The following is a 25,112-nucleotide window of genomic DNA, read 5'->3' as shown; positions in this document are numbered from 1 at the left end:
TCAGTCAGAAGAATGTTTTAATTTTTCACCTCAGTGATGTGAACGTTAAATACAACCTCCAACCAGAAAGCTCCCAGTGTCATAGATAGCTCAGCATGATAATACCCACATGATCTGTTCAGGAGGTTGTGGGTTCAATTCTTTGATGACAAACTAAATTTTAAGGTCCAACACTCAAAATGAAGAAGTCAAATACACAACTAAACACATGCCACTTGTTAACAGATCTGATAGCTCAGTGTGATGAGATGCTGGGTGGGAGACACAAAGGTTATGGGTTCCAATACAGGAATAGACAATTTATTTTGAGTTTTACACCCAGAATGACAAAGACAAATATACAACTAACCATTTGCTTGCTGATTAGATCTGATAGCTCAATGTGATGGAACGCTGGTTGGGAAACACAAAGGTTATGGGTTCCAACACAGGAATGTTCAATTTACCGAGCTTTACACCCAGAATGTACAAACACAAATATAGGAACCCCAGATAGGAAAGAGGTAGCAAAGTTGGTTTGTGCTCAACAAGGCAGGGTCAAGAAGTTTCAAGACCGAGTATTAAGACAAGGACAGGCAGAGACCAGAGATAGGAAAGAGAGGCTAAGACAAGGACAGGCAGAGACCAGAGTAGGAGAGTATTAAGACAAGGACAGGCAGAGACCAGGGAAGGAGAGGAACAGACCACAGTAGGACACCTCAGAGACAGGGCGAGACCAGAGTAGGACACCTCAGAGAGCGGGAGAGAACACAGTAAGACACCTCAGCGACCGGGAGAGAACAGAGTAAGACACCTCAGCGACCGGGAGAGAACAGAGTAGGACACCTCAGCGAGCGGGAGAGAACAGAGTAGGACACCTCAGCGACCGGGAGAGAACAGAGTAGGACACCTCAGAGACAGGAACAGACCAGAGTAGGACACCTCAGAAAGAGGGAAAGACCAGAGTAGGACATCTCAGAGGAAGAGAAGATTCTAATTTAAGAAAAAAAATTGATTTTTTTTTTTTATGGACAAAAAAATTATTTACCTCCACTTTCATGGCATGTACTGTGTAATAGCACTTTTTAACAGATTTTTTTGTCATTAATACATGTAATAACAGTGTTATAACAATGTAATAACTATGTAATAACCCTTTTTGACACTTTTTTAACTTTGTGATAGCTTTTTGTCATAATACAATATGTATTATGTAATAATTATGTAATGTAATAACACTTTTTGACATGTATGACTTTTCTGAGCTTTTTTTTTTGACATAATACGTACTATTACTTACTTTTTTATTAAATTATTTCATGACATACAATACTATGAGTATACAGTGAGTACGGAGAGAAGGCGGCATGAATGGATTGAAGGAACTTCTCCGTTGTGGTCCGGAAACTGGGCACTCATCTGGGGAGAAAACAAGAGAAAGTAAGAGTTTATTGGATTGTTCTGCTTCAATACATCTGGGTCCATTTCTTTTCCTTAAGGAGGAATACACTAGCTACTAGTGCTGAGAACTGTAGCTCCCAAGCAGAGGACGGGCCCTCTTTGTTAACATCATTTAGTGTCTGAGCTGCACCCTAAGGTCAACAAAGACCGGAAATGATGAAAGCTGTGATACGTATTAATATTAGGGCTGCAACCGTTAGCTGGTCCTATCATGGGGACTGCAGATGGAAACTAGCATTAGCTAACTCTGGTACAAAACATCTTTTTGTAAGTTTAATGTATTTTGTACATTGTCCCTGACAAATAAACTAATTAAATAAATAAATAAACCAGGGGGCAAAGGGCTCCGATACCCGCACCGCTAAAACGACTCAGTCCCGCACGCAGGAAGTGGGAACAGCAGCCGCCTGCCAAAACCCACACACAACAACCAGTCACCATCACACTTCCAACAAGAAAAGACATCTGCTGAGATAAACAACAGGTAGTTTTCTTATCAACTGCTTCTAAACTGTTCCAGGGTCAGTGGTTGACCTGTGGGTTTTAATCCATGCTGGAGGAACCGCCTGTCCAAAGCTGTTTAGTTACTGCTGGCTAACGTCAACTTCTCCTACAGCTGACTGCCTGATATTCAGTGCTGTGGGTCGTTTATGGCAAAAATCTCCCAAATAAAATGACCGACAAAATAAGTTGTCACGTTTCCTGATCTTCGGTTTATTCCAACACCACGGACGGCAGGTCCAACAAGCTCCGCTACTTCTGGAACTCTGGCGTAATAATGGTGGGCGACCGCACTTCTTTACTCACTAAACACACACACAGCGATTGGAAGGGTGCGTTTGATTTAATGATCCAGTATTTAATGTTTCGACGACCAAACCACACAAATGATGTCATCTGCACCGGTCAATTCCAAACTGTTTTGTGGTTGGCTGACAAATTACCAGCAAAGTGGTGTGGGTTTAAAAGATCTGTCAACCTTCACAAACCATTCTGTGGAACTTTCCCAATTTAAATAAAGGATTTTATATACATGATGCCAAGTATTTTTAATTTATTTCTATGCCATACAGGCGTAAAAAAATGCAACGTGTGTGTTCAGGGATGCGTGAAGCTGAGGGCGGGAGGAGAACAATACTAAGCGATGAAGGTTGGGGTTACAAGTACCAGAAAGAACTTCGAAAATCTACTTTCACACTCGGCTGCATTATTTTCAGTGTTTTGTCTACAAAACGTCAAACTCTAAACCCCTCTGAGTGGAGAAGATGGAGCCAAGCAACGTTGTCAGAGACTGATGAGAACTAACAACAGCACTACACCACCAAGCCTACCACACTCACACGTCCTCTCTGACAGCTTACCGACAACTCTAAAACTAACGCTGCCATCGGTGTCAGGAGCTGACACAACATTCAGCTTCAGCACACGTTCTCTCAAACATTTCACACACTGCTTTGTGTGTTTACTCCTTCAAACCCAGCAGACCTGCCGAGGGCTTCAAACTCCAACCTTCTCAACACCGAGGCAGCCACCTGACCAGCAGGTTTTAGAAGATGGAACACAGGGAGGACAGCAGTTTACACTCTGCTCTATCACTACATAGTCGGATTATAGTTCTTCAGCAGAAACAACACAACACAGCCTGGCTCTAACGTACACAAGGTAACAGTTCTGCCACTGGAAATATCTCTACCACAAGCTCCTGCAAACACTTAACCACTGACCTTGAGATTCTGGACTCTGTGTGACCTGACCCTTTCAAATCAACTCAATCCGTCAACATTACAGCCAGCAGCTGTTAATCCGGAGAGAAAGCATGTCCTACCTCAGAGCTTCAGCTCAGAGAAGATGTTCCTTCAGCTGGTCTCTACAAGGCTCCTCTTCTTCTTCTTCTTCTTCTTCTTCTTCTTCTTCTTCTTCCCAGATGACATCTATTGAGGCTGCAGATCTGCAGCTAGGAGACTAATCAAAGCACTGCAGCCGCCACACAGCTGACTGTCAAAGTAAAAAGCATACAACAATAATCAACGGTTATGTAATGTATAGTTATAGTTACATTTATAGTTTGCATTAGCACCGGAATGTGGAAATGTTCATGAATACAATGGGCAAAGACCAACCTGCGGACTTCCAGCTCCCACGGACCATGTAAACACCAGTCCACCTGCAACCGTCTATTAGCAGAAACACAAACAAAACCGATATCAAACGCCATATTCCTTCTCACAGCGATGCGTAGTTTTCTCCTAGCGTCATTCCGGTGAATGTGACCGCGGGGTCGTTTGTTTGTTCGCCCCAAACAGCCAAAGTAGCAACAGGACAGACGTTAGCATAAGCTAGCTGTAAGTTAGCAACGGACGCCGGAACCGTGTGTGTGTTTGTGTATCCGCCTACGGCGAGTGGATAGTGCCCCGGATGATTATTGCCTAACCCGAAGGAAGGAGACTGCTGTGTGGGACTTACCATAGACAGTATAGAAGAAGGGACTTACCGTCCAGCCTCTGACTGACTTCAACATTTAGGACACACTCCAGGTCCCATCTCAAGCATCTGTTCATCTCACTGAGCAAAAACACAGCATGCTTTTAGTTGTTCTCTCAACCTGTACAAGTTAGGAGCACAAATACTTTTCAGGCTTGACCCTCTACTCTATTACTCTATTTATCCATTTCTGCAGCTGCAGTCGGGAGTGATTATTTGCAGACTTATTTCTTTCTTGTCTATCATTATTACATTAGATTCTGCTGGTGGTCACCCCCTACAATCCTGGTACGTGGCTACAACTTGCTGGATGTGTATAAAAGAAGTTAAACACTTCCTAAATATGGAAGACAAAAAGTGACTTCATCAATAGTGAAATGAATGCTGAAAACATACAAGTAACACATGGATTTGAAAATGAATACATGCATAAAAAAATAAAATCTGTAACTCTAAAAATCAGCATTTGTTTTTTTTGGTATTTTACATTTTTAATTTTAGTACTGTACTTCTACATTTCTACATACACTTATGTCTATATAGCATTTATTTTATTCTTTATTTGCATGTATAGAAATGTATGTCTCAAATAATTACCAGAAGTCGTGTATTTTTTTGTATGTTTTCATTTATGTATGCATTTGAATATTTCCATATTTATTCAAGCCTTTTTCTTTGTGTATTATTTTATTTATCAATTAATATATGCATTTTTTGTATGAATTCAATTCATGTGTTTTTTCAATTAAAGTTTGCTTTTATTTATTTGGTCATCTTCCAGCATGTATTTATTGATTAGAACGTAATTTGGTCCTCCATTCAGGAATTCTTATTTATACTAATTACATACACGCAGGAGAGCTTGGTCTCAAAGCGTTACATGCACCTGCTGTTGTACGAGTTTTTTTTCAAATAAATATTTAATATGTAAGTTCTTAGTATACATTTTATTTTAGGTTCAAACTGCTGAGATCTTTCATTACAAATCATAGGGTTCAAAGTGAACTTGTACCTTTTGGGGCTATGAGTCTAGATTTCCCTAATTCTACCACTAGGCGGCAACATGTCTGTGCTACTATTACCACCATAGACTGTTAATATTAATTATGAATTATTACCACAGCTCGGTGCATACTGAATAAAGTACTTTTAAAGCATAGGCAGTGCATATTTAAACTGGTTTACTATTTAGTTCAAAGTTGCAGGTTTAAATTCAACATAAAGTACTGAGGAAAAAAAGTCATATTTGATTCAGTGGGTTTTATTAAAACGTTTCACTCATTCAGCTCATCACAGGAACAAAAGGCTCAGGATTTTGTGAAATGCGCCATAGTGACGGCCATTTAAAAACACAAGCCAAATATTACAAAGAAACAGTGCTACATTATGCCGTGTAGAACTGAAATCTTCCCACAAAAAAAAAAAAACAATCCAGAAGATGAAATGTAAAAGGAAGTGCAACCATTAGTAAACAGAAGATAAGAAGTTCAGAGATTTATACAAAGTGCAACAAGAACAGATCCCTTACAGGGCCTTAAACTATTTCAGAGAGTTAATATGCACAGTTTAGTGACACCATGGTGAGACTAGTTTGTAAACAGATTCACACTTTTTTCCTTTTGCTCACATTTAAAATACAAGGGGAAACCAGACTGTAGGGGTAAAGTTTGGTTGTCAGGACAAACCATAATGGTATTACAGTAGGAGGAATGTTTCAACTTTTTTTTTCTGCTTTATTGTTTTTAGATTGAAATGTTGTATGTATATATCCATTCAGGGAAGATCAGTTGCCCAATAGACTACTTTTAACAATCTGTAGATCTGTCTCTATGACTTTAAACATGTTTGTTTTCATTGTAAACTGAAAACGTTGTAACCTGAATATCTTTCAACTATTGTTGTTTCTGTATATTTACAAGTTGACTTGACAAATAATCACAGCACAAAAAAAACGTGATTCTTCTATTTAGCCTATATTTTTCAGACTTCTTGTGTGATTTGAAGGGTGGACTTTTACATTTTGTCAAAGCAGGGGAGATAAAAATAGGCAACCAGGATCTCAAGTTACCGGCAGAGGGCCACGCAGACCCCAATGATGTAACAGCATCTTCTGTCTTACCAAAGATAATCAGGACAGAAAGACCTCTCACTCTGTAGCCTTTTTTCGTAGTACGGCAATGGTAATTACACTCTCTTGTAGCCTATTTCTAATTACATTAGAAAATAAATATTCCGTTTACAATGTCAAAAAGCAGAACATTTTCACATTATCACTGATCATCAAAATGATCTGCCATTGACTACAGGCTGCTTGTTTCAGCACATATGCGCATATAGGTATGCATTATTGGACCGAAATACACACAAGGAATATATTTAGATGTGACATTTTAGGATATAATTATGGTGATGAACCTGTGCTGTATTTTCTTTTCTTTACCGTGTGACACATCTTTCCCATTATAAACGATCTTCGACCACACACGCCCAGCCTCAGCACCAGCGCATCCTTTCTCCACGGGGTTTGGGTTGTCCCCCCCTCTGTCCGCACCAACATTACAAGAAACCATGAGAGGGACGAGGCCTTCGTGATAAGGACAAACCCTACTGGACCTCGTTCTTCTACTCCTCCCCGAACCTCTCGCGGTTCGTTATGTCTTTGAGCCTGCTCCCCCTCTCGCCATGCCCGCAGCTGAACGCTCCGTGCTGCCGCCGCCGCTGCTGCTGCTCTTTCTGCCGTCGTTGCTTTTGATTCCGTGCCTGGATGGGGCGCTGAGAGCAGCGGAGGAGGGCGGCGGCCTGCCCTCCTCCTCGCCCGGGGACAATGGCCTCACCATTGCGGTCGGAGACCAGTCTGTCACCGACCCGAGCGCCCCGGGGCGACTCCTCAGCCCCTCCGCTGCGATAGAAGGTAAACAAAAAACACATATTAGGTCTCCATCGGTCCGTCATTGTTAGACAAAATGGAAATGAGCTGCAACAGAGGGAGCCGTGGGACTCAGAACACAATCAGGTAGCAGTGCATGCTATGTAAATAGGCTGTTTGTTTCTGTGGAACTGACGAAAAGAACTGGCTTTTAAATCGCACCTTGCTTTAGTTTTTACAGCCTAGCTCTGTTTAGGATATATACATTCAAATTAGGTTTGCTGCAGCTTTCTGTGATTGTTGTGAGGCAAATGCTGCAAGCTATGTCTATAAATACATTTTAAATTGTGCCACAGATTGCAACATTTTATTAAATCGGACACTTTTAATTCATTTTGAGTGGCAAAATAGTAGATTAACTTGCATATATGAAGGTAAAGCTGGTCAAATATGTGCCATTTTGTGCAGAAACAATAATCAGATTGTTTTTTAACAGAGTATCTTTAATACTGTATTCTGAATTATACAAAGCTGTGTAGCAATATGCTCAATAGGAAGGAGCTCCTGTTATTACAGTAAAGACGTCTTCACTAAAACCATCCTAAATGCCAAGGTATTTGTCTGAATGATCAGCTATTTCTATTGATAAGTTTCTGGATGTATTCACAGGCAGTCTGGCCAACAAGCTAATAGGGTTAAGATATATAATGTGGAGGTTTGGGGGATTAAGGTTTTATCTTTTTGATGTTTTAATGGGGAGCATGGTGATCCTGAGCTGCTCTGCTGATACAGCAGGTGAGCCTTCGCACATTGATGGCCTCTGTGTATTTTCTATGATTTCATGTGACGTATAAAATTGATTGATTGGTTGTGTACAACTGGTCTGGGCATAGATGGTGGGTTTACATACTGTAAAAAAAGGACTCCAGCAGCTATTTTAGTGCTAGTTTTACAGACCACAACATATTGTGGGATGAGATGTCATTAAGCTTAATACATCCATCAGTTATACTGCTAACGATTATAGTACATTACAAAAAGTTAGGTTTTCAACCCCACTAACTAAACTCTGATCAAGATTTTTTTTTAAAAGACCGAAAAAGGTTGAAAACTAGAGTAAAACTGTCTCTCAACTACAGCGTGATATTGACAACTGGCTAAATATCAACTATACATGCTTCGGAGTGCATATGTATGCGACAGTGTTGGGAGGGAAGAAACGTCTTAACATGGCACTTGGTTTTGATGTATTTTTCATTCTCCCACTGGTTCAGCTGTGCCTGCCTCATCACTTTTTCATGGGAAGAGAAAGGTTACAGAGTACTGCTGAGAGAGGAAGTGGTTGAGGCTGGTCTGCATACAGATCAGAACACATGCAGAGACACATGAATTACCACAATCAAACTCTTGGATGTCTTACGCTATAGGAATAGCTTACCAAATCCAAACTAAAAATACAATTGGGTTTTCCCTACCATTGTAAGACTTCGGTGCAGTACCCAAGTGGTTTTTGGCAGCACATAAGCCAAATAAAATCAATCTGAGCATCAAAACTAATGAAATTACACTCCGATACTCCGAAATACTAAGATCTAAAAATTGTAGTTGGTTCCCTGTGGACTTCTTTGAGTTTTTTTAGTGTTATTTATTTATCTGCTTTAGCTTTTCCAACGTTTTAGACACAGATATGGCAATAATTATGGTCCAAAATGATGTCAAATTGCATTTTTTTAAATTGAAAAACATCAAAACATTTTGAACCTTTAAATTTGCTTGTGTGATTTTGATCATTTCACAGAACGTGGACATTATGAAAGTCTATATCATTACACCTTCTGGCTTTTTCTCTCCAGAGCCCCAGTTTGCCCTGAAGGTGCTGGTGAGGGACCTAGTGACCCGTCAGGCGCTGCTGGGTGCTTCAGTGGACGTTTACGTAAACCACACCCTGAGGAGTTCTGCCCAAACAGACGAGAAGGGTGAGGTTCTGCTCTGGGTGACGTACAGTCCCGGCCTCAGTCTGACTCTGCTGGGCACCATGGAGGGCTACGCCCCCAGACCCGTGCCCTGGAGCACCGCCAAGAGGCCAAGTGAGTGACACACACAACAACTTCTTTTTAAACCTTTGGCTAATCCAAGAAACACTAACTGACTCCTCATTGTCTCTTTATGTCCACAAATCCAAACAATAATTGTTAAGTCAGGGGTACCATCTTGGTAGTTTCTGAGGAAAACATTAATTTGCTTGGCCCAAATCAGCCACGGACTGTTGGATCCCTTATGGACGTTAACATCCGCTCTGCTGAAATGCAGTATCCTGACCAGCTCCAGGGTCACAGCTGACCCTGGCCCCCCCTTAAAGGGACACAAGTAATCAACAAGGATCGATCCAACCATAGAGAAAAAAAACACAATTAAGGCATTTAGCCCACACCTACTGAAATAAAAAGTGCTTTGCTGAAGGATGCATTTCTCTCACACAAACACTATTTTAGCTATGTAAATATTATTTGTGCATTATAGGCCGTGCAGCCATTTGTGAGTACCCTTTCCTGTACTGCCAGCCACAGTGTTCACACAACTGCATTATTCATGGTCATCACAGATTAATGAAGTGTCCACGACAACATCCAACTCGTCACTGAGGTTTGTTCATGATGAAGCATTTTATGTTCCCGGCGTACAGTCAAGTGTAACTGAACGGCGTCATCGTATCGATTGTCTCTACAGCAGCGCGTCGAGTCGAGATGTCTGACTCAAGCCTGGGGGAAACATATCCCTGCCTCAGCAAACTCTCTTTGTCCTGCACCCAATCAAATGCAGAGGGGGGTGGGGGCTTTTTAGTCACACCAATCTCATGTTCAAAAACATGACTCTATTGTCTGTGTATCCACTTCCTCTTACTGGTCTGTCTCAGCCAGAAAAGAAGCAGGGAAGCTGTTTTTCAAAGCAAAGATGGAGCAGGTGTTATGAGGGATACAAAGCAGATGGGATGATGAAATTGTGTCATCTGTCGAGACCTGCCTTGCTCTGCGTTATCAGAGGCGCCTCCCTTTTGTGCTGCTGAGCCAGACAGCTGAACCCTAAAAAGAGGATTGAGGTAGTATTGCCACCTGCTGGTGGTATTACAGTTCTACAAGAAGGCACCATAAACAGCTTGTGTTGTGTTAAAAAAAACATCTCTATCTCTTGTCACATATTTAAAACTAAATGTTTGTAGTAATTTCTCTCTTATTTATAAATAAAGTTTAACTTTGTCAGTTCTATAATGGTGACCTTTATCTATTGGAAAGAACTTGGACATTTTGTAGTTGTGATAGTTGGAAAAAACAAGTGCTATTAGTATGTGTGTTTTGTCTTCCTGCAGTTTTCTCTGCTGTGACGTTGCTGCTGCTCCCTCACAGTCAGGGGAACATCTGGCTGTTTGAAGACTCAGTACTCATCACAGGGAAGTTACCTGGTAGGTTCACACACTTTGTAGAGGTCAGAAACAAATCAGCTTCACAACCTTCATTTGTAGAACACTTTCCTGCATCAGAAAAAATAGAAGATTTTTTTTCCTGAAATGACTGAGCTAAAACGTGACAACTTTAACTGGTTCCTCTGGGTAGCTTTTAAGTTTTCAACTTGCACAGATTAAAGTATAAAATTAAGAAGGGATTGAGTGTCAAGATGCAAGAATACAACAGAGTAACTGCAGAAATATCTACTGTATTGCAATATTAAAATGTGAATAGGACAAAGTCACCACTGACATAAGTGTAGAGGTAAACTATGATACTGTTTTTGTCCCTCAGATCAATTAGGTGCATTTAAGCCTCCAACAATAATCATTTCAATAAATGCCAGATAAAGTAGGCACCTCTACTAGGGCTGGGTAATAATTCAATATGATAATCTATCGTCTTTCAATGGAATTATATCGTGATAAAATCATATGTCGAGATATTGTGATATTTGTCTAAATTGATAATAACAAGCACATACTAACTCAATTCTCTCTGTTTTGAAACATTCTGAGTGAATATCATTTGAAGAATTGCAGATTTGTTTTAACATCACACTGTTTTTGTACATGCATGTAAACATAGTCAGTATATAGCTGAAAAAAATGATTTATTTGTTCTCTATAATTTCCCTTGGAACGGTTTAAAACATCATTGATGATTATCTAAAATCTCATTGTAAAAAATATTTTGTGAAAGCACCAGTTGTCAAGCCTACAATATCGTCGCAATATCGACATCAATGTATTTGGTCAAGAATATCGTGATATCTGATTTTCTCCATATCGCCCAGCCCTAACCTCTACTGTAAAATAAAGAAAGCCTTGTTACCACTTCTCTTTCATCTTTTCTGTCAAAGCACAATCACTTGTAGCTTCATATACACATTTAAAACATCATGTCTCTAGATTTACTTATCGGATGCCATCTTGTCTTTACAGACAGCTCATCCCAACCCAAGGTTAAGTTCCCCAAGAACCTCCTCACAATGTCTGATAAGAGCAACGTCTCCTCGGTGACAGCGTACCTGACTGTACCACAGCACCACCTAGCGAAAGACTGTGCCAACTGCACTCCAGGCATCATCAGCAAAAAATCATGTGAGTGGTAACTAAGACCCTCATTAGTGTTTTAAGCGGACACATTTCTCAAAATTGCACTAAATAAGTTTTACAAACAATTACCACTTTGTTGGGCATGAACGGTCAGCATCTTTAAATCAAGCAGATCTTGCAGCTTGTTTCATTGTTTTACGATAATTCTTTACAAAATGGATAAAGCTAATGTTTAAACTACAAAAGTTGTTAAACATAAGAATTCACTTTACCATTTAAATGTCTGAGATTGACTCCTCTGACTGGATTACTCCTCCGTGTGTCTGAAGTGGTCCAAATCGTCGAGCTGAAGGCGCTGGCGGCCGTCAATGTCCTGCTGTACTCTGGCGGTGAGGAGCTCCAGGTTCGAGGGCCCATTCAAATCAGCCTTCCCCTGGGACATGGCACGCACCTCAGGGCCTCCGACACTGTGCCAGCCTGGGCCTTTAACCTAAAGACAGGTAAGTATAAAAGATTACAGGTTTCATTAGAAAATGAAAACGCATGAAAAACGCATGAAAAACGCATGTAAAATAAAGTTGGTACTGTACATCGTTACAGAGATCTAACATTTGGAAGAACAACATCTGCAGGGTTTTCCCTGCCATTTTAAAATTAAGGTGCAGCATCCGAGCTGTTGAGGGCAGCACCTAATCCGAATGAATGTAACTACACTTTTCTCAGATCTAATGATTGGACTTCTTTAGCAAGTTTTGTCTTGTTATTTATTATCTGCTCTAGCTTTTCCAACGTTTCAGACACAGATATGGTTAGAATAATGGTTTAAAGTAATGTGAAAAAGAGTAATAAAACTACCACAAAGGGACACAAACCGACGCACAAACCCAGAGACAAAATGTATGGGGATATTGCATTAAATTGAAAAAACATTTTCTCAAGAAAGTAAGCCTAAACCCCTTTTTGTATTGTGTGTGTATTTTGTCAAATACGCGCACCTAAGTCTTCCACAAACCGAGTGAAACGATTTTGATAAATGCAGGGATACTTTAATGTGCAATAACAACAGGTGCCTGGGAGAACCAGGGTCTGGGGATAGTGAAAACGGTTGGCGATGAGCTGGTTTGGACCTACACCGCTTCCCATCTGGGCTACTGGATCGCTGCCCCTCTTCCCTCATCACACGGTACAGAACTCATATACCCTCATTAACTTATGAAATTTGTATTGGTAAGTGTTTCATGCCCATCTATGAATTTGACCATTTAGATAACCTGGGACATGGAAGCTCCATTGATTTCATATCACACCACACCTACCTGTTGATGGGAATACTGGGAGCCATGCTGGCTATAGTGATTGGACTTCTTTCCTTGCTGCTGTGTCACTGCGGGTAAGAAAGCTGCTCAGATATGTTATCGCTCAATTTCAATTTACAGTATATAAAACATATACTTACTTATTTTCAGTTTAAAGTTGAAACACATTTTTAAGTGTAACTCTTTAAGAATAAAACCTATGTTAGATCTTTGAATAAGCAACTTTTGTTGTTGTTTATTTAGACATGAATATTTATGTGATATATATATATATATATATATATATATATATATAAATATAAAAATTACATAAGTTACTGAAATATCCTTAACATTTCCAGCCAAGTGTGTGTCAGGGGCTTCAAACAAGGTAAAGAAAAGTCCACTGACTATGGTACTATATCAAATAAATGCTTACAGTGCATTCGATAACACCTTCTTAAAGAAGACACCAAATAGAAATAAGTGGTAGGTTAACAATATCAGCTTAAAATAAAAAAATAAAATAAAAAAGTGTCCATTTAACTTGCCCTTAACATTTGGAATGCAACCCTATAATTTCATTCCGTTTCCTCTGTATAGGAGAAGTTCTTATCGAGAGCCCAGGAGGGGGAGGGGAGCACGCTTTTCCAAACTCACAGTGGTGAAAAAAGACCAAACCACCTCCACCCACATGGAAGAGGGTTTGTTGTTCCGTTCTGGCGACAACGGCCTCGCTTCCTGCAGCGTCCAGTGTGAACCGTCGTCCACGCCGAGGCACAAAGCCAACTACAACATCTATGTGGAGGATCCAGGGAGTCGCCCCGCGGCTCCTCTTTATGAGAACATTGCTCTGGATCGGATCAAAGGGCCCCAGCCGACGTCTCACTACATTAACAGCGAAGAGGTGGCCCGGCTTCGGGAGAAGTCAGAGCAGATTCGGGTCAACATAAACTCTGACAACTTCTTTCCAGATAAGCTGCTTCATATTTACAACCAGCCAGTGGCTATTATTCAGGCGCCGGAGCTTTTCGGTGCTCAGGAGCAGCAACTATCAGGCTGCAAGTCTGCTACTTTCCCCCGCAATGGAGTTGACTATGATGCTCACTCAGAGCCTGCAAGTAAAGACAGCTACACCCAGACACTACCCAAAGTCCCTCACCACCACTCCCAAGGAGGGAGCAGCCCACAGCAGAGCAGCCAAGATGAGCCCCAGCCTCTGGAGACTCCTCCGCAAGGCCAAGGCCCTAACGCTGTCGTGTGGGGACGCTACAGTAACCTCCTGGAATCCTCCGTCTCAGTCCCTGGGACTCTTAATGAGGCGGCTGGTATGGAGGCCTTCAGCAGTGGGCATGGTGTACCCAGCGAGCTGCAGGGGATTTCAGAGCGCACCTTGCTAGAGCTGACCCGGGGCAAGTCTCACCCCAGGGCCTGGTTTGTCTCCTTAGACGGGAAGCCGGCCGCCCAGGTCCGCCACTCCATTATCGAGCTCCAGAGCCGCCACCGCCCGCCGAGCAGCAACGACACCAGCCTGGACTCTGGGGTGGACATGAACGAGCCTCAGCATAACATCCGCGAGACGGAGCGCGACAGGCGCTCCATCAGGGCCTCTTCCCTGCCGCACCACAGCCGAGGAGGGCGTTATGGTGAGGAGCAGGACCTGAGCAGTAGCGAGAGTGGCACGACAGCCACCTGTACGCCAGAGGACCCTTCCCTGAGGAACATTTTAGACGGTAGCAGCGGGGCTATTCCTAACATTCCTGAAGAGCGAGACGGGATGGATACGTCCAGCGCTCAGGAGGACAGCGAGTCCAGAGGTACGCCGCCTCCGCGGCGCCTGAGGAAGGTCAGAGAGAAAAGCAAGACTGAAAAGAGGAGTGCCAAGCATGTCCGCGAGGGGAGACCTCTGACCAAGCGCAGTTAGGGCACAGCTTGTTGCAAACATCAAGCCTTTTTTCATCAGTGCTTAATTTAAGTGTCCCATTAACCATTTCACCCACACTGAGCTATTTTCATCACATGGCGTCATCAGTGCTGAGTGATCCAAATTAGTTTTCACCACTTGTGCTCACGCAGGCATCGTTGTTGTTGAGTTATGTGATTGTACAACTTTGCCAAAGAATGCATACGCTCCAAAAAATAAAGCAGGATCTATTGTCGTGTTGAAGCATCATGTAACTGCTGTTAAGACACGTTTGTGTGCACCATGTTGTTTCATTCTCCAGAATCTAAAGATCACCAGCGAGATTCTTCACATGAAAATGTCCGTGTGAATACGATGTCCCATAGTCCCCAGTGCTGGCATTATAAAGGGTGCCTTCTTACTGCCTGTAATCATTAAATATGGTCACAGTATTTGACTATATTTTGTCAAATCTGGTGAGTTTGCAGGATGGACACAGACACAGGTCTGTGCGTAATGCACTTATCCTCATCATAAATGCCTGCTGTAAAATTAAATAAGATATAGAAGCTTTCCCAGTTTGCAGTACTGACATCTCGTTTCGATCATTCTGCCTCATTTATATCGGAATCAGCTTTGTCCGAACAATGAATGACTGATCGTCTTAACTTTCTGCCTGTCACAGACTCCAATGGATTTTTGGAGTTAAAACACTGATGTACATTGTAAAGCTAAGTTTCCATTTACATACCTGATATTCAAGGTTTTAAGCCTACGATTATTTTAGAATGCATGAAAATGAATGTTTCCTTGTGTGTATGAAAATCGTTTTTGCATTTCACTGTAGAGCTAACATTACGTCACTGTAGCGGTTATATTACTTGGGGACTGAATGGTTTATTTCATTGTCTAGTCTTGGAAGGAGACTCTGTGTTGTGCTGCCAACTGTAATTACTGTAACTACAACAATAATAATACCCCCGGGCTAATCTAGAAGCCCAGTAATGGCTCAGATTGCTTGTCTGAAGCAATTCATGGTACAACCAGCCACAGCCTGAGGAAGTGCTGTTAAAGTTATTACATTACATTAATTTGCAAATAAGTTATGGAGATCAGCACCTTCTGCTTAGCCCCCCTCTGATAATAACAAACTATAAGCCCTTGTAATTATTTTATTTATAGCATTAATTCGGTGCCTTGGAGTTTTACTTTCACAACCTGTATTCCTGTATTTACTTCCTGACCATGGGATACTTTGGTTTAACCAATTCATAAACAAATAAGTGTACAGCAGTATAACAAAGTCCCAGGTACGCCTGCCTTTTACGTCTGTCCTCTAATGGACATGGCAGCTTTAGTCTCGATCTTGTCACATAAAGCACACTTCACTTTAATATGTGCCCATTTGTTCCACTGGCACACAGCATTCCCAGAAACATATTCAACTTTGAGTGTAAATACTACCACAGCATCCTGAACACTGACATCATTGGCCATCAATGATAAGGTTTGGCAAAAGGTTTACCAAGAATACCACAAAGCTGTTTTACTAGCAATATTTACCATGAATTCAAATTTAAAATGAACTTTGCAGCGACAATTTTGCCATATTCAGTCTTCCGTCATACTGTAAAAGTTTTTCCTGTTGAGTTTGTATGTATATTCACACATTTGTGTGTTCTTTTGTATGTATATACTAAAGCAACATTTTATGTATTATGTGGCTGTGATTTCAGTTATTTTGTGCCGTTTTTCTTTCAGCTACAAGTCTGAGAGGTGCATCAGTGTGTTCCAGTGAACGGATGAATGACAAGGTTTTTGAACCAGAGTCATATGACACGTTATAGATATGTTTTTTTTTTTTTAGTTAGCCTAAAGAGCGAGCCTTTTAAAAGGGAGTGTAAAACTGAGCTTTGTAATTTTTAAATGTAGCAACAAGTTGAGCACTTAATCATTCAGTATGCTTACAAATGGAAGTACTTTTTCCTGCTAGTCATCAGCTTGAAAACACAGCACACCCCAGCTTACGCAACAACATGAGGAGTAGTTGGTGAAAACTTTCTGCTGACAATTCTTGACGAGCAAATCAAACCTACTGCCACTCCTGTTTTAAAGTGATCTCGCTGAATGTATTTGTATTGATTTTAATGTGTTCTATACGCTCCTTTTGTGTCTAAACGTTGAACCTTATGGGGATTTAGTTTCTTCCAAAATGGGCACCTCTTGTGTTTACCTCTGTAATGATGGTAGTGTTATTAGTCTTGCCTTTTTGTGCACTAAATTAATAAAGTTACTTGATACAGTTTATTGTTCAAAAGCTTTTGTCATTTTTTTTCTAACTGTGAAGTGCATATTTAATTATGTATAAAATAGATTTCAGCAAAATGACACAAACACTACATTTCAAACATATTTCAAATTTACATGTTATTGTAATGATCATGTTTTTTGATTTCTTTCACTGCGTTAACAGTACAGTTAAGTCTTCTTCTGTTGCTGTGTGTTTATTAAAACTCCAGTCATTGTTAGCTCTGAAATGAGTCTGTTGTTTGTTTCTTTGATGGTTAGCGTGCCTGTCCTCTTGGGTTGCAGTCTAGTTCGCCTGGCAGAAGAGGCCACAGTAGCTGTGTGGTCTGACTCAGGTCTCTGCAAACCTACAAAAAGGTTCAACTGGGGTTGCGCTCTGATTTTTCTCACTGCGGGTGAAGCAGGGCTGTGTTCTGCCGCTGTCTTTTTTGAGTCAGATTTACTTTGGTGATCAAAAGATGAGCTGCTTTCAGGATTAAAAGGAGTTTGTTTTCTCTGCAACTCTCTTTCTCTTTCTTTCACAGTGGCTGTATCTACGCACAAGCCTTGAAAACGGTCAGTTATTAACTTTTGTGTGGTGTTTAAAGTTACTGCAGAACCCGTTAGCACCTCTAAGTTCAGAGAACCGTGTGAGGGAGTGACTTTAGTGTTCCTGTCCCGCAGTGCCACTCCTGGAATAAAAAGGTCCTTTAAGTTATTTTCTGGTCGTTTGGCACAGTCACTGGAAAAGCAGGAGGCCAACTTAGGGGAGGTCTTCCTTTCACTGGCTGTCCAAGTCAAAGGGTTATAAATGACATATCCATCCAAGGGGCAGGAGTTTGATTTCCGCAGGATCCCATCCACACAGTCGGTGTGCAACTGAAGGGTGTGAACATGCGAGGAGAGAGAGAGGAAGGGACTTTGTGAAGTTTTTTTGCATTACATTTGTTTAAATCACTGATTATATAGTTTTATATTTGATAGTCTCAGCAGATTGGGTTCTGATATGCTTTAAGTAACTTGATGCACCTCACAGATTCAGAATAAAGGGAAGTCACAATCAATGTTCACTAAAAGTTATATTTAAATTTTTCTCTGATTTAGTATTGAGCTTTGCCCACTTTTTTTGGTATACCAAAACAGAATCTGTAACTATGTGATGAACATAAATGTGAGTTGAAGTGATTTTAAATACTTTGTATTATACAGACGTTAAGATAATGCGAGCACACAGCGAAAAGTTTTACCTTGTGATGGCAGGGCAGAGTTCGGACACGTTGGCCCAGGCTGAAATCCAGCAGACAGATCCGACACTGCTGTCCCACATCCAGGAACCGGGACCCCAATCTCACCTTGACCGTAGGTAGACACCCCAACACATTTTCAGGTAAAGGGTCTGCAGCTAGAGGGATGATGCTGAGTAGTGAGATGGGAAAGAGTCAGCATAAATTAGCATATCATCAGTAATAGCAACAGTTGTTTGCCTAACTAAGGAATATTTTGTACTTCCTGTATGAGTGACCATTTTTTTTGTTTCAGCAATATTATAAACTGCAAAGTCACTGCCAATGTGGTCACAGGTGTGAGGTATTTAACAGCAGCTTTGGGACTCAGTAATTAGATGTGTGGACATTTTATATCATCCTCATGAAGCCATCAGGGTTCAGCGTTAATCTGTCCATCTTCATACACAAAAAGACAGAATACATTTTCTGGATGCATTCAATAACTCACCTGTCATTTGGAGGGTGAGAGGTCGCTCCCCTCGGTTCATCACTGGGGTCCTTGGCCACAAGGTGCCACTTTTCTCTCCTTTTCTGTTTGAGGTTTAGTGAGAGTTTTTATTTTCTTCAGGTGTTCCATGATAAGCCCCTTATTATGCAAGTTATACTATCAGACAGACATTCTTGTTCATTAAAACCTCTCACAACCAAGAAATATGACAATTCACTTGACAATTGCCAGTTTCATTAGGTGTTTGCAGTATATTACTGTGATGTATGGCCTTAAGACCACTGCAAAGTTAAGTGTTATCTGAATCATTGGGTTTTTCAAGACTGAGGTGGGAGATTAGCCAATGCAGCATGAGTATTGTTTTAAAGTTGAGTACAAATAGCTTACTTTTCGTGACACAAATGGATGCTGTGGGTGGCAGCCCTTCTTTGAGCAGTCCTCGCATAGATATAAGTACCTGCAGACTGTGCATCTGAAAAGATGATAACAGGGATTAAAGAAGACTTGGCATGACACGTTATGACTAGGAAATTATAGTTTACTGAATTGATCCAGCAACACAAAACCTAAAATGTTAAAATACACTTTCATATGCTCATTACAGCAGACTGCTAATTGCCATACTGGGAATACCGTGATTAAACGATGGTTTATGACTGCCACTTGCTTACTTAAAACACCTGCCAGTGACAGGGCCGACCCGGCAGCTGTGGCAGAGGACTCCCAGGTGTCTGTCTGGCTTCTCTCTCTCAGCAGCAGTGAAGAGCTTCGCTGCATTTTTCACCTGCTCCTGCAGCAACTTCAAGGAGCTGAAGTCCTCCCTGCACAGAGGGCACTTCACGGTTTCTTCACTGTCTAAAAGTTTCTGGTGATCCGCCCACACCTTCATGCAAGAGATGTGGACATTGTTGCCACAACCGAACCTGGGAGAGACAGGGTTGGCACATGAGAGCGCAGAGCATCCGTTAGCACAATAATGCAAGTAACATTTTCCACATCACGTCTTTGTGTTTGAATGAAACGTCCTCTTCTGTGATTATCAGGGGAGATTGAATCTAATTTTATAACATCCGAAAATCTGTGCTGGTGGTTTCCGCTAAACATTCTGTATGTCAACAGCTGGATGTGCTGTATTGGGACTGATAATGCTTTATGGGGTCATGTTCTGGCCAGTAGTGCAACAAAAGTTGACTGGAACATCTTACATTATTCTGAAACATGACTGAACTGAAATAATAACCGACCCACACAGCAGCCTACACACCTGCAGTAAGACACGGGCTGTTTTTTCTCCAGCAGCTCTTCTTGACAGATAGGACACACATCCTGGGCTTGGATCACTTTCCGGCAGACACTTCCAGCCTCCTGGCCAGTGGCTGGCTGGCTCGGGGTCCCAGCAGCAGTAGAAGAATCATTTTCCGTCCGGTGGTCTTTGGTTTGGTGTAAACCATGGAGCACCTCCAAGATCTGTCTCTCCACAAGTCCATGCTGAAATGAATCTAGAGGAGAGTTTATTTTTAACGTTGCAGGTCAACAGGAGAACATGTGCAACGTTGGGTCAGTTATTTGAAATTGATTACAACAATCAGCAAATGTGTGAACACATACTACAGGTTCAGAAGGAATTGTTAAATGTTTATAGGGGTTTATAAGTGTCATGAACCAATCAAATCAAACATTTTAACAATGTAACTGAATTGAAAGGTACAGTATTATGCAATCAGTGTAAGAAGAAATTAACAATTCATCAAAACAACTTACATTCATGTTCTCTGGGCAGTCTGAATTTCCGCAGTAAAACCCTGTAACGATAAAGATTAGGTTCATTCTAGTTAGCAGTGTTCATATGATGAAAGTGAATATCACTGATATTTACACATAAATTCAGTCATTAGTATCTCATATTCAGTCTGAATATCATCATTTAAAAAAAATATATTTCAGAAAAGCCAAACATCCAAAAAAACGATTTACCATTTAAAGTTGTAAAGTTTAAACAGCCACCCCAGAATATTGCCTACATAAAATACAGTAAATAAAGTAACAACATTTGATTCAAATGAGGCGATATCTTATCAAAAAAGTAACTAAGAAAACAAATACTAAGAATCCAACTTATTTTACAGTTTTATACTTTGTACTACAGACACAATTTGGTATGTGGCAAAAAAGTTTAAATACCCAACCCCAGTTATTAGGTTCTGCAAAAACTTCAAAATACAATGGTTTTCAAAAACAACTACTTGTTTTGCATCAACTGCAAGACATTTTAAGGATAAGCTTTCTTCCTAAACTGTTTTACATGCTACCCAGTCTAAATAGAATCATCAGTTCACCTCACAATGCTGCACATACATAAAAAAGGGACCTTGGGAAAACTAAAACCTTGAGGTGTGTTGATTTGTGTGTGTGTGTGTGTGTGTGTATTGATACCAGCAGATGTGTTTGCATGGCTCCTGCTCCCTGGTGAACACAGGGCAAGTGCAGGTATGTGGGTCACCCAAGTACACCTGAACAACATGGACACGACTGGAGTAAGGATACAAACATGGTTTGTGGAGTTTGAGCAATATACATCTTGAATCACATATTCATTCACCTTGAAGTTTCTAGTCTCTCCCTCCTCTCTGAGCAGAAACCCTGTTGGGCCAAAGGAGTTCAGGAGGAATATGGTTGTGTTGAGGGCTTGGTCTTGGTGGAAACTCACTGCATCACTGACTGTGTTCCTCCACGCAGTTTTCCTAAACATCCTGCCGCTGCAGAATAAAGATATGGATCAGTCAGTCAATCTACCCGGTAGCAATGATTGTTTTGGGTCTTGGCTTAGCGTTCTCAAGTTTCTATTTATCTTCATCCCTACCTTACGGTTCACTGTGTACAAATGTTTACATGCAAAGCCCAAAGCTATACTTGTACTTGAGCAAAGACCTTCGGGATTACCCCCTTTAAGCAGAAACCAGGAAACACATTGTATGGGGCTTTTAACAGATAGCGTTACACACGAGAAGGTTTTTTTAGGTAACGATAACTACCCGGGGACAAAGTTAGCTAACGTTAGCAAAGTAAACGTTACAGTAGTTATACTTCAAAACTTGTATGACTAGCTAATTAAATACTGAATATTACTGTACCTGGAAGTAGGTCGGAACTCTCAGCTATCACATAGGCACACGTTATCCCATTTTAAGACATAAAAAAAACGGTTAGCTTAAAGCTAACCCGTAACATTAATTAACATTAGGCTAATTTACAAGCACCTTTGGACAAACGTTACTTCCGGTCAATTTTCGTTAAAGAAACTAAACTAACAAACTGCAACGCTTTCCTTTTAAATGATAAACTTAGCTCAGGATGGGGACACATCTCAAAAAATACTCATTTGTCGATAAGTTCACAAAAAACAAGCCGAAACTTACCCGAGTTACTTCGCAGTTAAGGTACCAAAACGCCGTGGTCATGGTAACCAACCTGGCTGTTGCCAAGGAGGAGGATTTCACCTACAGAGGGCGCCGTTGCTAAGGAATAGAAGCCCTCTTGCTGATTGGTCAGTTTTGTGTTTCCAGATTTAAAGCAGTTATGTAGTGAAAATGATCTTTTTTTAATTAATGAATACATTGTATATGTCTAACACAGGGGTTCTCAACCTTTTGCAAGCTGGGCCCCCAAAGCTGGTTCATTGCAGTTGGGCCCCCCTCAATTTCTTGGCGAAATGTCTGATAAACGTAGCCTCAAATCTTCCTCGATTTGTGCACGATTGCGGTATTTCGTTTTGAGTGCAGTCATTTCTGAGAATCCTGCCTCACACAAATATGCCGACGTGAAAGGGAGGAGAATCTTCAAGGTGAGAGTTGAGAGTATTCCTGCATCAATGCTGCCCAGAATGACGAAAGAGGGCAGGAGGTCAGTGGCGTAACGAGCCAACACCGGGCCCCTATGCAGGATTATCAAGGCGGGCCCCCCTACTAAAGCACGTGATGATGGCGCAATGTCCACGAGTAGGCTACCATGAATAGGACAGGATAGGATCATAGAGACACAGCATATAAGGGATGGGATGACTGACAAAATCAGGAGTAGCCTATGTGCACCACAACAACAACATAACACTGGTGAATGTGCATCATAACACATGAAAAAACACACAAGGGCACTCCCTCCAGGATTTCACAGCCTTTTTTGAGATTGTTGTGGCCCAAAATGCCTGATTTCACAGGAGCTTTTGTTAAAAATTGCGCTAAAAGTTGTGGTGTCTTTTGTATGTGTGTTGCAATGAAGTTGCAGAAAACAGTGAAAGGTGCAAAAAAAAGTTGCAATTTCTTTTTATAGTTCTTTAAAAATAAAAAGGAAACTTGTTTTTGGGTATTAGTACTATTAATTAATTACTCTGGGCTGAGATTTCCTAGGGAACCTTAAAAGGCTCAGGATGCTGCAAATGTTGGTATAATAGGAAAATGGCTGGTGGATTTAGGACAAAAAATAATAATTTATTGAATGAATCAAATATGAACATATCTGTCACTGTCAGTGGCTTGTTGATCTTTACCTATCCTAGCCACACACACACACACACACACACACACACACACACACACACACACACACACACACACACACGGTTTGATAAAGTACTTATTGGACTTTAACTTATCATTGCACTTACAATAACGAGCATAGCTGTCCTCAATTTAGGTCATATGCGTTTTTTCCTGCATCCACCGTGTGTGATTGTGTGTGTGTGTGTGTGTGTGTGTGCCCGCGTCAGTCGCGGGGGAAATGGAGCAGCAGCCCCGCCCGCTGCAGAGAGCAGACAGTACTAAAACAGCAGCCGCTTCAGTGACTATATAATGAAAAAACGTTACAGCGTACATTGATGTTAAAATGTACACACGTTGGCAGTACAGTCTGAAATGTTTTGCGCGGTCTTTCGCTGTACGTTTTGTTGGTAAATGTGAGATGTTCGAGTCACACACACAGGATCATCTTCATTACAGAAACAAGGAAATTAATTTGACCCGTTCTCACTCCCGCTGAGTGAGTTCTCACTCAGTGGCTGTTCTGTCATTGCTGACAGGTGCTCAGACGCTGATTGAAATAGAGAGAAGTCGTGTGACGTGCCTGCATCAGTGATGAAGTCTGCGAGGCTGGGGAACATGTCGCAGTTCCCTCAACTGATGCGGCCATGCCAGAGGTCAAGTTTTTGTGTGAAGGCGTCCACTATGTCTGCAAGGAGCAAAATCTGAGTTTATATGAGGAGTGGTGTGTGTCTCCTCTCTGCTCCGACTGCAGGCTGGGACTGCTGTGCGAGGCTACTGAGAGACTGACCGCCTGGGAGTGCTTTTGGTCGGGGAGGAGCTCACGGCTGCACCCACTGCTCGTTGAGCACAGTAGCTGCAGAGTGATACGTGCTTTTGAGTCTCCAAACACCACAAAAGTCTCCAATAACACCAGTAGAAGTTGCTAGATTAGTTTTTGACAAAAAAGTCGCCAGGAGGATGATTTGTTTGTGTGTTATAGTCCAACCACTTGCATTTCAACATGGGGGGAATTTCTTTTCCTGAATTCTTTTTTTTTGTTTTTCTCCCATCCTGTAGCCTACTCGCGCCCCCACGGGACAGTGTCCGCGCCCCCCCAGGGGGGCGGGCCCCACCGGTTGAGAACCACTGGTCTAACACATTTAACAGACAGCCTATAATCTTTGAGGTCCATGGGTCAGGCACTCTTTGACCTAATAGGATTATTAGTCATCTTTGTTTTTATTTTTTATTTAACCTTTATTTAACCAGGTAGGCTGTTGAGAACAGGTTCTCATTTACAACGGCGACCTGGCCAAGAAAAGCATATAAGCGTGCAGGACAACATACAGTTTCACATTCAATACAATACAGGAATACAGAATACAATAGGCTACATAAAGTGCAGAATAAGTAAGCATTACAAAGCTGGTGCAAAGTGAGGTGTAAGTAAGACGTAAATCAATATTCCCCATTTGCAATAGTATTCATCACTGAAACAGCCAAAAGAATCTCCCCCAGGGGTCCTTGATGGAGTTCCATGGGCGTCCAGCAAAAATGTGAATAATTTATTTTCACTATAATTCCATCCATAAGTAACACAGTGACAGAATATATTATATATATTGGTATACACTTTTTGTAATAAAACACCTAAAATCAAAAAATTCAATCAGATGGGGGGCCATTTCAATTTTTTTTTCAATTTCTTTATTTTTGAAAGGGGACAGTGAACATTAATCAACATTGAAACAATGTAAATGTTCCCGAGTTAGCTCAAAAGTGCTAATTTTCATCGGTAGTCCCCCAGCAAGATGTAAAACAAGCAGCCTTTAAAATAATGACAGGTATACAATCACAACATAAAATTACATACAACACATTATGGTTAATAAATACAATTCCAGTAAAATACTTATATAACATTTAAATGCACACAGATAACATTAGTGCCCACAAGTTTGGCTCTCAACCAGCCATTTTTTTGCATTCTTTTTGAATGAAAAGAATGACAAAGACATGGAAGAATGACAAAGAC

The 25,112-nt window shown here is 41.2% G+C and overlaps 2 protein-coding genes and 1 long non-coding RNA gene across 5 annotated transcripts; 1 reads left to right on the top strand and 2 right to left on the bottom strand.

Annotated features, from left to right (window-relative positions):
* Positions 1–1,171: 1,171 nt before the first annotated feature.
* Positions 1,172–3,743, bottom strand: LOC114551041 (uncharacterized). The gene is made up of 3 exons (XR_003691805.1): positions 3,561–3,743; positions 3,266–3,435; positions 1,172–1,398 (listed from the first exon to the last, which is right to left on the bottom strand). It is a non-coding gene; the product is annotated as an uncharacterized LOC114551041 (long non-coding RNA).
* Positions 3,744–6,386: 2,643 nt separating this feature from the next.
* Positions 6,387–15,368, top strand: fam171b (family with sequence similarity 171 member B). Its single transcript, XM_028572033.1, has 8 exons — positions 6,387–6,832; positions 8,641–8,874; positions 10,152–10,244; positions 11,232–11,390; positions 11,675–11,845; positions 12,412–12,528; positions 12,612–12,735; positions 13,244–15,368. The coding sequence occupies exons 1-8, from the start codon at positions 6,604–6,606 to the stop codon at positions 14,562–14,564; spliced, it is 2,448 nt and encodes an 815-aa protein (XP_028427834.1). The 5' UTR covers positions 6,387–6,603; the 3' UTR covers positions 14,565–15,368.
* Positions 14,456–22,071, bottom strand: zswim2 (zinc finger, SWIM-type containing 2). 3 transcript variants are annotated; one of them, XM_028572048.1, is made up of 10 exons: positions 21,980–22,071; positions 21,163–21,319; positions 20,997–21,073; positions 20,325–20,365; positions 19,828–20,062; positions 19,235–19,486; positions 18,951–19,035; positions 18,564–18,646; positions 18,077–18,245; positions 14,456–17,708 (listed from the first exon to the last, which is right to left on the bottom strand). In XM_028572048.1, exons 2-10 carry the CDS (start codon positions 21,310–21,312, stop codon positions 17,022–17,024), a joined length of 1,779 nt encoding a protein of 592 aa, XP_028427849.1. In that variant the 5' UTR covers positions 21,313–21,319; positions 21,980–22,071; the 3' UTR covers positions 14,456–17,021. The 3 variants fall into 3 exon arrangements, with proteins under 3 accessions (XP_028427849.1, XP_028427848.1, XP_028427850.1); XM_028572047.1 differs by lacking the exon at positions 21,980–22,071 and adding an exon at positions 21,695–21,943; XM_028572049.1 differs by lacking the exon at positions 21,980–22,071 and adding an exon at positions 21,424–21,602.
* Positions 22,072–25,112: the final 3,041 nt, after the last annotated feature.

Source organism: Perca flavescens, chromosome 24, assembly GCF_004354835.1.
Source record: "Perca flavescens isolate YP-PL-M2 chromosome 24, PFLA_1.0, whole genome shotgun sequence".
NCBI classification, from domain to species: Eukaryota; Metazoa; Chordata; class Actinopteri; order Perciformes; family Percidae; genus Perca; species Perca flavescens.
This window is presented reverse-complemented; position numbering and strand designations above follow the sequence as displayed.